Source organism: Morone saxatilis, unplaced genomic scaffold (genome assembly GCF_004916995.1).
Source record: "Morone saxatilis isolate NCDOM2014 unplaced genomic scaffold, NCSU_SB_2.0 Contig15, whole genome shotgun sequence".
In the NCBI taxonomy this organism is placed as follows: domain Eukaryota; kingdom Metazoa; phylum Chordata; class Actinopteri; family Moronidae; genus Morone; species Morone saxatilis.
The window spans coordinates 5645155-5663084 of NW_023339707.1; the positions used below are offsets into that span (position 1 = coordinate 5645155).

The 17930-nt window shown below is 44.6% G+C and overlaps 1 protein-coding gene across 1 annotated transcript in view; it reads right to left on the reverse strand.

Annotated features, from left to right (window-relative positions):
* agrn (agrin) overlaps positions 1 to 17930 on the reverse strand; it is a 247613-nt gene that overhangs the window by 42958 nt on the left and 186725 nt on the right. Inside the window, exons 10-18 of the mRNA XM_035656665.1 lie at positions 17710 to 17910; positions 11639 to 11781; positions 10959 to 11064; positions 8383 to 8502; positions 7598 to 7762; positions 6454 to 6597; positions 4705 to 4829; positions 4450 to 4555; positions 37 to 182 (exon numbers count right to left, since the gene is read on the reverse strand). Of these exons, the coding sequence (XP_035512558.1) occupies positions 37 to 182; positions 4450 to 4555; positions 4705 to 4829; positions 6454 to 6597; positions 7598 to 7762; positions 8383 to 8502; positions 10959 to 11064; positions 11639 to 11781; positions 17710 to 17910 (1256 nt within the window). The remainder of the gene's footprint in view (positions 1 to 36; positions 183 to 4449; positions 4556 to 4704; positions 4830 to 6453; positions 6598 to 7597; positions 7763 to 8382; positions 8503 to 10958; positions 11065 to 11638; positions 11782 to 17709; positions 17911 to 17930) is intronic.

Sequence of the window (17930 nt, forward strand, 5' to 3'; positions counted from 1 at the left end):
ATAGGGGGTGGTGGCTGGGGGCTGCTCAGTGGTCACTGTCTCGGCTGTCCTCGGAGGCGGGATGCCCCACACCATGTTACGGTCGAAGGGGGCGGGGGTGGTGATGGTGGCGGCAGCGGTTGAGCTGGGAGAGGTGGCGGAGGGGTTGGGGGTGGGTCGGTCTGCCGGCTCAGAGATGGTTTCTGGTGGAGGGAAGGGGAGGAAGCAAGGAATGGATGAATGACTGAGCAAAGATGAAAATGTTGGATTTTGCTTCACCTAGCTCAATTACAACCTCAAAAATCACACCATAGGAAATAAAAAACATCATTAGCCAATAAAGCATAATAAAACCACTTAATGATTATTACAACCTACTGTTGACAATAACTTTTTACCTCTGCATTCACTGAATGATTATGTTCTTTTTAATCTTCTAACCCTTCTCCCTGATGCTCAACAATGTCATTAGGAAATAACATTAAAAAAGAACACACACACACATATATGCAAGCTTCCATTTGTAAAAGCAACCTCTGATTAAAAACCCTGCAATGTATGAGATGTCAGGAATCTTTATTTGACAAACCTTAAGTAATGAAAGTGCATCCATATGCACAGTGAATATGGAATATGCCAACAGATGACATACTGCATTCACAGTTATATGCACTGCAGTGTGTTTCGCCTGCAGATGAGTTATGTTGCCCAGACACAGTTAAACTACTCCAGTTGGTGTCAACGCACAGTGCGAAGTGTGTTTGTGCTTGTGTGCACACATATGGCATGCATTTGTGTGCACAATATTCATGTTCGTGTGCGTGCATGCTGTGCCAATGCCTATGAATTATATATCCATATTCAAATGCTGCCCTCCAGTAGCGAGGCTTTAATCACCAACAGCCAGTGCCTCCGGTGATGAATGATTGATAGAAATGGGGCAAAAAAAGCCGGCTTTAACTCTGGCTTCAAAGACAGCCGACTGCTGCTTGCGGAGAGCATGAGCATCCGTCAACGCCACCACAACACACCACTGTCAACAGACGCACACAAACGCACACACACACGGCAAGAAATCACTCCAAATGAGGGAGAGAGGAGAGGCTCTCCGCAGAGACACCATCATTACCAATGCAAAAAGCTCTGGTGCAAAAGGACAAACTGTCTGCGATAAAAGAACGATAAATAGGACAAAAACTCCTGAGGGGGAGAAGTGAGTTGGCAGGGAGATGCTACGGAAGTGAACACTTCAGATTTAGCCAAGGCAAGCAGGCGTGACAATACTGTCGTTCTTCCTTTACTTCTTTACGCCCCATGAGTATAGATGTGTGTTAGCGTGTGGGTGCAATGAACAGAAGATTAAAAAAAATAACCTATACTGTAGATTTGCGCCTCATTAGGATTCGCCTAACATTATGTGTAGGACTTAATTACACTGCTATAATCGCCTATTTGATCGGCAATTATTCACCGAGGTGTGAAATGTGATACCTACTGAGACGGCAGAAAGCCTGGGAGACACACAGTGTCAGCTTAAAGCTCGGCAGATATTTGTATAGTGAGAGATTTGGAGTGGAGTGCATAGAGCAGTGATGCTATCACCAAGAATGGTGGCATGCATTGCCTTTCCTCTTGGCTACACCTGTCAGTCAGGTGCCAAGCTTAGCGTCAGGAGGCTCGCTCCCTGGGAAGTGTCTAATGTGTGTTTGGGTGTGTGTGCATATCTCAAGCAGCGAGCTCTGTGACGTGGGATAAGGGAAGAAAAGAACACAAGTCTGGAAGTGGAAAGAGGGACTGGCAGCGCAGTCTGTTCAGCTGATGCTTCTCTTAATCAGGTTTAACAGTCCATTTGCCTTTTTTTGTGCTTTTTTTCACTCTCAGTGGAGCAACGGACAGTTATGTCACAGGATGGAGAGGGAAAAAAATCATTGTCATCTCGGCTTGTCTCAGCCATGTAGTTATTGTTGAAAGGTAGTTATTAAGATTGTTTGTGGTGTCAGCCGCGCTCAGTGAGGAGGAGGAGGAGGAGGAGGAGGAGGAATCTGGATACAGGAGACCGGAGGGGGTAGAAAAGGGAGCCAGAGAGCCAAGAACAAGAAAATGATAGGGACAAATGCCTAAAGAAAAGGTTTTAAATCAGAAGGGGAAAAAAACACGTTAACAAAGCTAGCAGTGGGAGAATATGGCAAGGCAAACAGTGGGAACAGAATGAGGGATTGAATAATGAGAGAAAATCGCAGGACATGGTGGAGGCAACAGAACCCTAACACGCAGGCGGAGGGCTGCCGATGCCATATGCTGGCATTCGTTGCCAATTTGCTGCAAACCTACAGGTGATAACACCATATGGGAGAGGCAGGTCATTGCCAACTTGGTGGCCATTTTCCCCCGGCGCCAGAATTTGCTCATCGGTCCAAATGCCCTCCCTCTGCTCTGCTGCTTGGTACAGTAGCTCTTGCATTTACTGGGTTGCTCAGATAGCGCTTCGTCTTTTGCTGAGATACAGCATGAAGAAGCTAGAAAAACACCACCCTGTACTCTGTGGGTGCGCTGCCTTTTAACTGGGAGACTTCAGAGGTAGTTGGGTTACCACACAGTTTGCTGCAAGTTCTGAATGATTTTAAGGAGCTTCTCCAGCAGGACTGTGAATTTTTCTTAGCCTGCCCATTAGAGGCACACTGTGCAGCAGCAGTCACGCTCTGTGGTATAATAAAAACTTGCGACAGATCAATGATGTTAAAAAAGATCAATAATCACTCATTTATATAAGCCCTTGGCATTGCTCTCTTGTCAAACCACAGAGCAGCTCAGTGAACATTAGCATGCCACAGTGCTGAGGCCCTGTGTCTGGAAGCACTGCATGTAAACAGCGGGAGGGGAGGGCAGGCCGGGCTGCGGCGTGGTGAGGGGTGGAGGCAGAGCAAATGCTAATTCGCACCCAGCCACACGTGAAATGAGCTCGAGATCTAACCCCCGAGCCGACAGTGGCGGCGGAGCAGCTACCCACGGTGCGACCGCATCCGGAGGAAGAAATTAAAAGATCCTCTGTGGCTGTCGGTGGGCCCGAGCGCTCGCCTGTCTGTTCCTCCCCTGAGGGGTTCCATAGAGAAACAGGTCCGCTGCGAGGCGCCTTCTTGCCTTCTGTGTACAGCAATGCTAGGTAAGGAATTACACACAACCCACATCTCTATTGCCAGGCAACAGAGAAATGTGAAACCAGACTGGATTTTGGCTCCTTTTGCTGGTAACCCACGGCACTGAATTTGTAATTACCAGATGTTCAGGGACTTATCAAAGCCTTGTCGATCTCTTGCTGAGCATATTTGGATTCTTTATCTGTGTACCTGCAACTGCAGTTCAACACAGACCATGTCAACAGTCGTACCTCCTATGGATATGACCTAATTTGGGTCTGACAAAGAGAGCTCAAGATAGATATGCGAAGAGGACTCTGCTTTTTTGGTGCCACAGTATTAGGTCACCTGATCTGTGCCCACTGAGCGATGAGGTGAACATTTTTCCATCTTAAAATGCTAGACACCTGGCAGTGGCTCATGGCCAGAACTGCACAGCTGGCGCTCCTCTTCCCTACTGAGCTTGCCGGCGGCGTCTGTAGAACCCCGTTGTGACGCAAGCTGGCAGTCAGTGCGACAACTTCACTGTACATGAAAGCCATGGCCTTGGCACTTGTCCCAGCACCTATTACACCGAACCAAACAATGTCCATCAGCATCTGGACCATGGGCTAAAAGCTGTACCTTTTACTCAGTACACATGTACTCTACATCCGCCACCATACTGAAACAGCGTCGTGTTCCTGGCAGCATAAAGCTGCAAAGGGATTGACGCATTTCCCAACAGGAGGGTTTGAAGATGGAGCCAAATCCCAACAGAGGAGTGAGAACGCAAGAAGGAAGTGTCATTGCTATCTTGTGGGATTGAAAGGCTCAGACTCCAGTCAAACTACAGAGCCCTCGGTTTTAAAATGTTAAAATATCTCTCTCTTTCTTATTCTAACTTTCCTCCAGTGTCACACATGATTTTGCTCTCGCCTGACAGTTGCAGGGTGAGGGCAGAGATTACTTTACTGTACTCTATGTATTACAAACAATGAAAAGCACAATTCTCAGACAAGAGAACTTGCACACACAAATTCTTACATGTGACTGTGATCTTAACCATGAATCAGAAATCTGTCTGTTGATATTTGGATTAGCTTAATGATAAATAAGTAAGATTGCCATCATGTGCAGGTACCCGGGCACAAAACACAAAATTCAAGCTAAATTTGCATAGATGTTGCTGTGACTTTCCTTTCTGAGACAGAGACAGAGAGATGGATAGGAGGAGAAACAGCAGGAGGGGGATAATTTGAGGCCCACGGCACCGCTCATTATCTTTTGATCGGGGTCTGACAACAGTTGGCCATCCGTGCAACGAGTGATGCACGAAAGCTTCGACAGGGCTCACCTGTGCACTGTCCAAAATGTTGCACTGTGATGTCCTTGTCTTGCCTACAGGCTATGGTCCTCAGCTGGCACTGGTCGGCATAGGTCACCCCATCTGAGCCGCACACCTGCTCCACGGTGACAGAGATGGAGAGAGGGGAGATGGGAACACATGTTAAGTCCCTGCAGGCCACTGAAACAATGTTTTTCTGTTTATAAGAAACTTGCAAATCAAACTACTTATTTCTTGTGCAGAGGGTTTAAAAAAAAGACCCACCTTGGTCTTGTTTTTCTCATCACAGTCAGGTGAGGGGCACTCGCAGTGGGCTTGGCCGTTCACCTCAATGCAAGAAGCTCCAAAACTGCACACTAACTCTTCGCATGAAGTCGGAGCCTCAGGACCTGTGAAAGAAACGGGTTTATGTTGTTACACATTCTGTACAGCCCCCTAATCACAATGGACTAAAGCTGCTTTATAAGTTCTAAATTGCGGTTGGAAGTTGTGTGAAAAATGTGCATGCATATTTAATGTTAAACTTTAACAATTATACAACTTCTGCTTATATTTAAGTGAGCAAAAGTTGTGCCTGTTAAACAGCCATTAAATTGGTTTCTCAGACTGAAAAATTATGAAAGAGTAATGAAGAGATGAAGAGCAATCAAACAAAAATTGTTTTTTGAGTCCTTAACACATTCTTATACACTGTATATTAATCGTAATGGTAAAGCAGTTGTGGCTTCAGAGCTTACTCCACTTTTATGTATGGTGTCATACACAAGATTTGGACAAAAAGTCTATAGACCCCTGACTAGCAAAAGTCAGGGCCCTCTCTCTGTGTCACCCAGTGAGTGACACGAGTCCAATTTATAGTGTTAGCATGTATAGCTGGGGTTACATTTCAACACCAAATATAACATGCTAACACTATGCTAAGCCTTGTCTTTGCACTATCCGTTGGCTTGCTGTGGGATACGGTTAGCACTAGTGTTTGTAACGAGGATGCTGATGAGCTAGCCTTGCACAGAGCCACAACCCCTGACACCTCAAACCCAACTGTGTCTGATTTTAAAATGTGTGTAGAACATGTTGACAGACGGTGTTTCATTCCTAGTGTTTCTAAGAGAGTGACCTGTTTTTAGTCTCCTTACAACCACAGTACAGCAGTGGTAATGTGATCGTAATGTAATATATTCTAGTTACCTGTACATAACACGATGTGAATTATTCATACTTTCAAAGACCACAGAAATATTCCTTAACTGTCTTACTGCGGTAAAAAAACTGTTGTGCAAAGGTGTGCACTCAGGATATTTTCTCTCCGCAGATATCTCCCCAAGCTCTCCAAAAGGAGCGTTTGAAGCCTTGAAGTTGCCGCAGTAGGAGCTACAGTAGGGGAGCCCACCATCCACCGGCAAGGCTGTGAGTGTGGGGTCTTTGCATTATTGCAACATCACAGAAGCTAAGAGTACCCCCCACCCCTCGGCTTCTGCTTTCATGTGCTACCACTCCTCAGTACCTTGTCTTTTCATCTGGCAGGGTGTGTGGCGGAGTGCCCCACCACTGTGCTGGGACTGCTGGCTTCATTAAGCGTTTGACTTTCCAGTCGATATCTGATGGTGCATCTTAATCAAGGAGCTGCAGGCCCCCACAGCAGGAGCTAACCTTTCCTTCAACCGGCTTTTTAGCTTGTGCAATCACCGGGGCTGTTTTCTTTATTAATCGAAGTAATCAATAGTCCTTATGCAGAAGCATAAACATCCTCATGGAAGTGTTGTGAAACATCCAAAATGGAATGTGATATAGAGAAAATTAAACATCAATGGGCGATGTGCCACGCACATGTCATTTGTACACTCCAGTATTTTCCTAATGACTATCGATTTACTGCCCTGCTACAAGGCTGATCCACGGATCAGACGAGTTACAGAAAAACACGTAATGAGAGAGAGAAGCTGAGACGAAAGTGTGTGTGTTTATGGTTTTTAGAAATGCTCCACCGGTCGCCACAGCACTCTCTCTTGTTACCTTTGTCGCAACCGTTCATGCCCATCTTGCTTCCATCTGGACACACATTGCACTTCATGCCCTTCACTCCCGTCTTGCAGGAACACAGACCTGACATCTGCTCGCAGTCGTCCCGGACGGAGCCTGTGGCGTCGCAGTTGCACGCTGCCGTGGAAAGGTAGAGGAAAAAAAAAAAAGAAGATTGATTAGAAAAATGTATCAATTAGGGGCAATGAAGGGATAAAAATAGCTTGGTTTATGTTGCATGCAAAAGTGTGTTTGAGGCAACCTTAGCTTCTGAACTTTGCTTTAGATACATCTATGTCTTAGAGTCAAGGGTTGGGGATAGTTCACAACGCCTTAGGGGTCACAAAAAGAGGAGAAGGAGGAGGAGTACGAGACAGACAGTCAAGAAAAACAACCCAAGGGAAGGACATCAACCCCATCATGTTCCTAGAATCAATGATGTGTGTTTTTTTTCCCTCCTCTCCTGCTGAACCTGGTATTGGTGTGCAGCGTGCTGTCTGCTTGCTGTGGGTAAACCTTGTTAAGGTCAGGCCACGGGTGAGGGACCTGCAGGCTTCCTGCTGTTGACTGAAAATGCTCTGTGGCGTTGGGAGCGTATGTCCTATGATACCTCAGCGGCAGGATGCGAGCTGGTCACCATATTGCATTACACCAGGACAAACAAGCGGTCCTGACCCCGTTGTTCACTTGAATACAAATGAAAAAAGCTCATTCAATACAGTTTTGACAGGACTAAAGGACATGGTGGGATTTCTTCTACAAAGGAGCTAAAGCCTGTCTGTTGATTGTGAAACCCTTTTGAACCAAATGTGAGATTTGTGATTTTGGGTCATATGAATAAAATTGACCTGACTATTGAGGTCACAGCAGAAATCTCAGAGACAGATATTTCAAACACTCTCTGCGTGGCTAGATACCGCTTGAAGTAAGTGAGAAAATGTTTTTTGTAATTTTTGTGTGAGCTGACCCTTTGTGAAAAGAAGGTGAGAGGGTGCCTTAAGCAATTTATGAGAAGGAACAAAAAGCAGCATACATACAGCGACTAGCACTGTACCAAATTACTGCTGAAGTCACGTGTAACGGTACAGTACAACTACATTTGCTCAGCCGGCACAGACACAAAGACGTGATTCCTTACGCGTGCAGCCGCTCATGTTCTCGGTCACAATGCCACGGAAGTTCCAGAAGCCCGGCTCGCAGCGGTCGCACTTCTGTCCCCCGACACCTGGCTTACAGGAGCACTGGCCGGTGGCTGGATCACATGTTTGTTTGTAGGAGCCGTAGACATTACACTGACAGGTACCTGAGGAAAAACAGAGCAACATGGGTGTCACTTTTAACTTCTACTGCTTCAGATGAAATCAAACTCCTCTGCAATACATCACTGTTTTATGCTTTTCTAAACCTGTCGTCCCATAACTTACAGCAGCTGAATACTGCTTACTATGATGGATATTCTGCATTAAAGATTTATGCTAGGCTCAAATGTTGGGTAAGCCCTATTCCACAAATAAAAAGGTGGATAAAGTGTGCTTAGGTGAGTTTCCCCATTGCTAAATCTCTGTATATCCCTATTTCTAAGTCTGCATTTTCTCCATCCATACTGTATCCCCTAGCTAACAGCTCGATGCAGCATTTTCTCCCCCGTCTCTTTGCTATCATTCGTCAAGATCATCAGATGAAGAGATTTTTCTGTTGATACGGTGCAACATTATCATAATTATTCCTTGGATTAAGATGAAACGTTTTCAGCTCTGCAACTCTGGAGCTGTAATTGCAGTCAAGGACAATAAGCCCCATGTGCTGAAATAGCCTGATAGTATCTACAACTTTTTTTTTTTCCGTGCACACAACAAGCTCAGGACACATTGAGGTTGAAGGGTCAAAGCCGGGGGCGGGGGGGGCGGCTTGAGGAGAACTTACTGGGACATCCAGCCAGTCCGACTCCTAAGGCGGCCGTCACGTTGTCGTGGCAGCAGCCGTACACAGACAGACTGCAGTGCTGGGGAGCTGTCAGCTCAGGCGGAGATGTGGTTGAAATCGCTGATGAGGTAGGAACAAAAACCGAGATGGCACAAGGAGAGAAAGAAGAGCACCAACATTTGAGTGATTACATTGGCAGGGGAGGGGTTTAGTCGGGGAAGGGGGAAATTAGACAACACAATCTCCAAGCAACATGTAACTTTTTGCCAACAATGCGATTGGCTTGAGGGGCAGAGGTGGAGAGGCTGGCAGCCGGCTTCAAGATAACAATTCTATTTGCTACTTTCTCCACAATGGCTCAAAATCAGGGGGAAAATGATGCTATTACCTCCAGTGAAAACAAACAATGGCGTTGCTGGTGAATGTGCGGCAGCTGACATTTACCACCTACTAGGAGGCATGTTCTCTTCATTTGTTCTTGTCTAATATTACGGAATTGCGCTGGTGCCCTACAACCTTCCCAAAAAATAAATAAAAAAAGAAAGCCTGCTGCATAATGTGAAGGAATGTGCCAAGCAGTTTCTGCCTGAGCACAGTGTGTGGAGAGCTCCTTTGTCTAAGGATGCACCAGCCTTCAAACTAGTGTGACAGCTCTGAATAAAGAACTACATTCAACAAAATAAAAAACAAATGTGTTCCCAAAAACTGGCGCTTCTCCAGAAATTGGAAGAGAAGAACAACAAAACATACAGTGGGAGGGAGAAGGGGGTTTGTTTAATGGCCGAGGCAAAAAATATCATTGTTCAAATTCTTTCCAAGCTTTGGAGTGAAAAGTAAAGTTGTAGAGATCGAAAGCAGAAACAAAACAGAATCTTTCTCTCCCTTCTTTTCTCTGTCTCTCTCTATTCCCCTCCCGATCTCTTTTTCTTGTGTTGCTCATTTGGAGTTTGGAGGCTGGAGATACAGGGGCCATAAATCACACCGCTACTGGTGTGGATATGAGCCTCAGCCTAATGGTGATGACTCGGCTCGCTCTTTTTCCAGTGCTTTCCCACTCCAGAGATGGGCTTTGGACACAGTTCATTTAACTTGCCACTTTCCAGCGCTCCATTCAGCTATCTGCACTGAGCCTATTAGGACAAGGAGAACTTTTAATTTCATATGTTCTTCCACCCTTCAAGGGTTTTTCCTCTTCAGTGGCCATTGTCCAGCACAATGCAGCTCACTGTGACGTGCAGTATTACCCTCACATTTTCAAGGTCTGCGGCTGTGCAATCTCCGCTGCAGCGAATGTAGCTAGTCTTTTATATTCAAGCAAGGGCACATCTGCACTTTTGCTTTTCTTGTTAACCAATAAGAATTTCTTTGGATTTTACTGAAATCCCTGACCTAGATTTGAGTTTGCAGGCAGCTATAGACGATGGCTGGAAATGCTATGAGAGGCAAACTTTACAAATGTGCATGCAGCAGATGACACAGTAGATGCCGCATGCAAGTTTTTCCAAAATCCGAAACCTCTAAAAAACAAGGTTGCCTTTATGCTCCCCTAGTTAGAGCCAGCAAGTTTCTGGAGTTGAGGTCAAATGAAGTTTCTCCCTACATAGCTAATGTGGAGGGCAGTGAATTTCCCCAAGATCTGAGTTTTTGCACTTGCCGATAGGAAAGGAGAGCCCAGAGCTCTCGTACCCATAGAGGGCTCTTCAAAAAAAGGATTGATTATCCATGGATGGTAGAGAAGCGTGACAGTCAGTGCCCAAGGAGGCCAGCTTAGGAAGGAGAAGAATCTGCAGGGGTGTGTGTGAAAACACTGGCAGCTCCCTCTTTCTCACTCTCTTTTCAACTCTCCTTCCTCCTCTATTTTAGACCCACAGGGAATCAAACAGGCTGAAATGATCACACCAAATCCCTTAAGTGCCTTTTGGTCTGCTCCCTGGCCTGCGCTAGCATCAGAGCAAAAGCTCTTCATTTAACATAGCCACAGAGAGGAAGGCAGCTAACCTTTGCTATTTAGCCACTGATCTGATTCTGGCTGATAAATGCCATTCATTTACATGCAAAGAGAGGGTTTTTATATTAAAGTAAGCTGGGGTAAAGTGGTATCCTGAGGGTTATGAAGCAAAGCTTGTGAACACAACTTTAATGGTTTAAATCTTCAGAATGTCTCGGCTGGGAAAGTGAATCATTATTGCAATCAGCTCAGTCCATACGTGTGCCTGTGAGAAAGATTCGTAGCTCCACACACTAGCCAGCCCCAGAGGACCGGTCAGTTTGCCACATATGAACGACAGCATTGCTGAAAAGCTGCAAGTGTGCTGAGTCATCATTCCCTGAGCAAATTACACAATCACACACATCAAATTTAACCTTGACCCTCTTCACTTCATTTGCTTATGTCTACAGTGGTAACACTGCAGAGAGACAACAGCAGCGCTGTCAGAATTATATTCCAACTATGGACTATTACTACCCCATCAATGAGTGAAATGAGTGGAGAAATGGGATGTCAATGGCAATGAGTCTTGGTGAGGGTGCTTCTGTGCACTGTAATGTAACTCTGAGTGGTGAAATGTACCGACCTGCACAGGGTCCCTGAGTCTGAATCAACAAGTGCTCTTGTTTCTCACATCTGGCCTTCTTCAGCTCGCACTCGTTGCTGTAGTTTTTCCCGTCTGAGCCACAAACCTACAAAAGAATGACAGAAAGGTGAATGAATTAAAAGAATGACTTGTGACTTCACCTGTACTTAAGCCTTTTGACTTGAAAATACATGCTACCTTTTCCCAAGCGCACAAGATTAAGTAGTAGTATAAGTATATTATTTTAAAGGTGTGGCACCAATCAATTAATTTCCCCTCATTTCTTATAACAACTAATGTTAATGCTGTTCATTTCCAGCAAGTTGACCCTTAATGCTTGATGCACTTTGTTTGAACCACACTGACAGGACATCATGAGTGTTCTACAAAAATGTAGAAATGGCACTCCTGTTTGCATTGTAACCATAACTCTCAGGATTGCTTTTGATACTAAAGAGAAAAATTTGAGAGGGTCTGAGCTGAAGTTATAAGGACTGCTTTTTAATAATTTCTAAACTGATTAGCATTTTCCCCTAATGAACTGTGGAGGCAGCCACCATAGGGAAGAATAAGTCAACATCAGTAGTGTTTGTTTTAGTTTGTGTGTTCCAATTCATTACGACTCAGAGACACAAACTGCATCAGTTGCGTTTTTGTGAAGGTTTTGAAGGAAGCTGTACCGTGTTGTGAGGCACACTTTGGCAGGTGAAGTCACAGACACAGCGGTCGTCCTCTGCATCCTCGTCCCACGAGCCTCCAAATGTACGACAGCGGTCCTGTTCACAGCTCTCCACGCCTGAGCCGGACCCTCCTGAGCCACACTCTGCATTATAAAACACACCATAAATACACAATATTATTCATAAAACAAGCAAACACACTAGGGAGTTATCCCTTTATCAGAGCATCAGGTAGAAACCGTGTCCTGGTCATATTTCTCTAAAGTTAAGGCTACATTTATACATTACGAACATCACAAAGTTGGGATAATTTATATTTCTCTCACGCTGGCGGTGGAGAGAGGGAACCAAAGGCGCTGCTGGTAGTACAAGATAATGACCAACTGTAGTGAGGGCGAGAGATTGACTAAATAAATTAGACACAACATCTCTGCACCACCAGCGAGGCATCCTTTTCATTTCAATTAAATCACAGACAAAAAGGGGAGGGAATTATTAACTCTGGCCTCCAAGTGTGCAGAAAGAATTGGTGGCAAGGCCTGCTTTATGGGTGCCTGCTTCCTGATATGAGAATACAACTAATTGCAAAGTGTTCTGTAAAATCTAATTATCGCCTGAGACTTTAAAGAAAGTTGTCCCAGCAACTCTTTAACTGTGACCCTAGAAGACCTTTTTATTTGTTTTAAAAGTGCACTTCTCCAGATCGAAGTAAGAGAGCCGCTCTAGCTGACCTTATGTTCCTGGTTAAAGAGGTAGCAAGGCCAAACAAAGCCCCGTAATCACTATCCAGTAGTTCACAAAACTGTTGACTTTGTTGAACTGTTGTGCGAACTTAAGCACAAGGTAAGGAATTTAAGGAAGGTTTTAAAGGGATACATGAAGGAGGGGAAAAAAAGCTATCCAGCGGGAGAGTTTGGAGATTCATTTATGAAAAACAAATCGGGAGCTGTTCCAGAGTGCAGGCACAGAAAGGGGGAGGATCCTGCTTTTGAAGTTGCAAATTTCACCTACAGTGGAACTCCTGAGGGAGATTAGGTGAATGTGTGTGAAGGCAGGGAATGAAAGCAGTCAGCAAGAAAGATGGAGAGAATGTCAGACAGAGAGAAAGGCACCCCGTGGGCTGGAAGAAAGTTCATTTGAAACAAATTTGTTATTCAAAAAAGGAATCCAGTCCAACTAAAAGCTCCCAGCGCAGCTGAAAGGCTCAAAAAACATCAGGTAATCAACATGTTTCTTCCTCTTCCCGTATACTTTTAGGGCTCATTCAACTCTCTGTATTGATGCACAACCTCTAATGGTGAAATCAATGTTGTAGTGATGGAAGTGCCACTTAGCATAACCCATCTTCTAAAGTAGATTATGGAGCAGGTCACAGTGCAGGGGCAGATGAAGCCCTGGCTGTTCTTTGTTATGGGTCATCAGCAATGGACTGTGACAGCTTTGAGTGGTTGATACAGTGGAGGGGCCTTGACTTCATTAGCAGTGGATACAACAGCGGAGCTGGAGCTTTGTGTAGAGTGTTTCAGAGGCCACATCCCCCACAGACATCAGGACTTGTTAAGGACTCGCTCTGTCTCCATTTTAAACCAGCAGAACCTCAGACCCTAATCCTTTTGCTCGAATTTGCCGTTGTAGCTACTTATCGATTGTGAACCACTGCCCAAGTTAAACGTAACATTTTGTGACGGGGCTAATGCGCTGGCTAATGGCTTTCAACCGGCAGGTATTTGGCTTCAGATGTCACCTGAAAGTGAGAAGTCAGCCGACTCCAGAGCTGATCAGAAAGAGAAATAATAACAAAAGCTGCGGCCCTGGTGCTTGGCCACCTGTATCTGTGTACTGTACGCCAGCTCAGCAAGACATAATAAAAGGGAAATGCAGGAGTAGCCAATTCATATTCCGCTCAGGCCCCCTTACAGGGACAAGATAAATAAATAAAAAAGGTAAGACATTAGAATGGAATAAATAAAAGTGAAGGGCGAAGGGGGGTCCTAATTAGCTGTTGCTCTTTGATGTGCCCGCCACCCGTGCTGCCTATGAACCTTTCAATTAATACATCCCCAGCTAAGATGGCTGCATCAGCTATTCTCTCTGCACTGCCCATCCGTTCCTTTTTACTCAATCATGTCAGAAGCCGGAGTCTATTTAGCCAAGGGAGCCCCATTAAGAAGACAGAATTCAGCGGCGAGAGAAGAAAGGAAATGAATAGCATAAGAATAATGTCCAAAGAAGAAAGGGGAGGAAAAGACATTACAAGGATTTGACAGGAGAGGATTTTGACAATAGAGGAAGTGATGGAGGGGATGCTAAGCTGTCCCGAAGTGTGTGTTAAAGAGAGAAGAAGAAAGTAGGGTAAAGGGTAAAAAATAAAGAGTGAAGAAAATGTGTGTGAGCCTGAAGATGTTTGGTTAACCAGATTATTCATGTCAATATCTGTAGCTCCAGCAGCAGCCAATATTATTATGAAAGCTATGATAGCATGACCTGTGTGAATGCCAATGTGGACATCTATCTATTCGAAACAAATCCTTCCTCGTTGTGGTGCGTGTCACGGCACAGCAGCCTTTGCCGAAGGACGCAGCGTGGCGCAATTTGCATTTGTTTTAGCTCCATCTATTTATCTATCAGTCCCCTCGTACGCCCTGGTCCTGACGAGTGTGACAGCGTGTTAGTCCAAATAAAGTTCCGTGAGATAGAGAGGGATGGAGCGTCACGCCCGGTGGGGAGAAGGTATGGGGTGTGTGCAGATGGCATAAGGAGAAAAAGAAGTTTTGTTGCCTCAACAGAAGGTTACGAGCCCCGTGATGGATGGACCATGAAGGAAAAATCCGCTGATCTCACTCAGATGAGTTCTTTTCCCACCCAGACACTCACTTTGCTTTTTTTCCCCCCCATGCCCTTTCATGTCTTTTGGAGCTTTCTTGATCTGATCTGTGAGGAGCAGGGTGTGGACCGGGTGTCACTGTGTGATCCTGCACTCATAATCTTGTTTATTAAATGTCTATTCAATTAAAAAGGGGCCTGGGCCCCTGTAGGTGATGCACTGCTCTGAGTTGCCACTTTGTCAGTGTCGAGAAAAGAAGCTGAGGCCAGGCCTACCCGAGTGTGAAATTAAACAGGTGATAAATTTCCCTGTATGGCCAACAGTGGGAACACTGTCATTTTTCATTACTGTTAAACAAAAGGCGGAAGAAAACAACTTCCATTTTTATGCTCTGTGCTCCCCTCCCCCCAACAAGACTAATGAGGATGGTTTTTAAGTCAGGTCTACGTAAACGAATAAATCACATGTTCACTTCCTCTCTAGGCTTATCTTAGATATGAAGTATGGAGTTGGGGGTTGTGCACACCGGTGATGTAGAGCTTTGCTGCTGTCTACAATAGAGCCAGAAAATACAGTCTTTGGTCTTATATTTTGTGACAGAGTGCTGTATTACACAATATATACTACTAATTTTGCCAAAATCTACCACCCATACATCTAGGCGGGGATGAATTTATCAACAACAAATCCTTTCTACAGTATATAGCCAAGATCTCACAGCCAAACACGGATATTTCAAGGGGAAGAACAGCAACTTGGTTTTGATCCTCGTACAATGACAGCAGACGTCCTGTGGAGGGTCTGGGTCAGATTTGAAGGGGGGGCTGAAAGGACCTGGAAGCAGTAGCCACCCCTGGGGTGAAATTTATCGGTTGCAGACAATCCCATCTCCACCCCTATCTGTGAAAGCATCGGTGCCCCTTTTGTCGAGAGATACAATTTTGATAGAGAAGAGTGCAAAATGGAGAGAGAGACATGAGTGGGTGGAATGGCGGAGAGCGACGGGGAGTGGGGAAAAAAAAAAAAAAACAAGAATCTATTGTGTTGTGTAAGCCTGATGGTTTTCTCTGAATCAAAATGAGCAACTGATGAAAAAAAAAAAGGAGGATGTTCAGAGACAGTATGAGAGAAAGAATAAAAACGAACCCATGAGGCACCACGAGCAAAGCAATGCCCTTAGGCAGGGAAGGAGCGTTTTTTTCCTGATACCAGACAACCAATAGACAGACAGAGCACAGAGTGTGTAGATGTATGTGTGTATGGTGACAAAGAGTCTGCATGGTGGGCATACGGTTTCACATTTCTTCAAGCTCCACATACAAAAAAGGTCACTCGTCTCAGTCAATGAAATGATGTTAAATCGACCACGAGAAGCTTTGGCGGCACGATTCGCCTCGCAGGCCTAGGGCCAATGCGGTAGACAATAGTAGAAAAAAAAAAAAAAGAAAAGAATGAAACACCCCTGGCTAGCAATCAAAACAGGAGAGGATTCCTCTCATCTCTATTTGCTCTGTCCTCCATCTACCTCCTCTTTTCTCCTCTCAAGCCATCCCTCCTGCTGGCAGGTGTAATCTGCTCCCCTTCACACCTCGTAAGAGGATGACTATGTTCCATGCGACAACCCAACAGCTGACGGGGAACGGCATCGTCTGCATGACAACCAGAGGTTGACATGTTGCTCCCTCCAGAGTTGTCCCCCAAGACAGGCCGAGCAGGGACTGTGATATCCTGCCTCGGTCTGTCAGCGCTGATCAAGATATGATTTGCACGGTAAATTAGATCTCCTTTATTCATAATGTGGAGGAACGACAGAGCCACAGGCGTAGAAATCAAGGGTACTCACATTAAGTGCCATTGGTCATACACATACACAAAGCATAATTGGACAAAAGGGCTTGATAAAATGTATACTGTAAAATCTTCAAATAAAAGCTGGTATTTAATAACCGCGACAACACAAACAAATAACACCTAACAAAAGCCAAGTGAAAGGACTTCACTTGGCATCGGCTCCGATGGTGAACATGTTCATGTGATACGCACCAGTCTGTTGAGTTTCTCTTTTAAAATAATATATTTCAATGCTAATATCAATGAAACTTAAAGTCGCCCTCCACTGAAAAATATGTTTTTCTTCTCTGAGCTTTCCTGTGCAGAATGATGTATGTGCAGAGTTTAATGCTAAAAGGATGTTTTCACATTCATCTTCTCTGTGCTCATTGAAAATCTGATTTTAAGGGACGAGGCTACAACCATTTGACATCACAAATAGTGTGGAGGTCAATCCTGGTCCAGTATGCAACTTATGAGAATGGACTTTACAGTGAAGTAGGAGACATTGTGTGTCAAGCAGGAAAATATGCACAATTTGCATATTCACAGATTCTTTCATTTTTAATGAAGTAGAAGGAGTAGATGTCTTGTCTTTTTAAGGATTTTGAAGTAGAAATTGTACTTTTTGTGTGGAAAAAACATCAGACACACATTATTGTTCCAAGCGAATTATTGTCGAATATGCCTAATACGTGTCTGGAGGGGATCTCCACTTCCTCCAGATATTTCACATTAAAACCATGCTAGGAAGATGGGAAGTTTAATGCATTATAAGCTGCTGGAAGGCTTTGTGTTGAGTTTCATTGACAGCAGCTTCAAACTGAATTAAAAAATGGCCAAGTAAGACCAACAATAATGAATTTGCTTTAATTTATTTAGACAACAAGTAAAAATGGGGAAAAAGTGCTGAGATCCAGAAACAACAAACAGCAGCTGCAGCACATAAGAACGGGAGCAGATCAGAAAATTGGCTTCTTACCAAAACATAATAAAATAAAAAAATATATAATACAATAGGGTACATTAGAAATAATATGAGCTTGGGTTTGGATCTGCAGTTGAGGCTAATAAAGACCCTGGTAACTATTTGAGAATTTAAAGCAGCTAAAGAAATGGAGGGACTGATGAAGCATGAAGATATTGTTTTCGAAAAAAAGTACAGCTGACCTGAACTTAATCACCCAGAAGTAATTTGTGTTCATGTAACAGGTTTTGTTGACGGACACGCAGTGTGACTTTCACTTCATCTTTCGCTATGTTAGCCTGTTGGCATGCTGCTGGTGGCATATGCAACCATTATGAAAATCCACAGATGACTGAATACTGCACCACAGGTCAGTTGATAAAGATAATTACACCATTTCAATGGGCGATTGGTTAACATAATTACACCATTTCAAAGTCCATTTCCTACCTTCGTCGCAGCTGCCGGGCTTTACTGCATCAATTCTCCTCTTCTGCATGCAGGAGGACATGCGGAGTTCACACTCGTTGTTGTAGGTGGTGCCATCGCTTCCACACACCGTGGAGAGGGCCTCGCCCAAGCACTGTGGGCACTCACACTTATTCTGGACACACCGAGCACCCCAGGCACAAATGGTGCTGCCGCATGTTTCTGAATTACAAACACAGCAC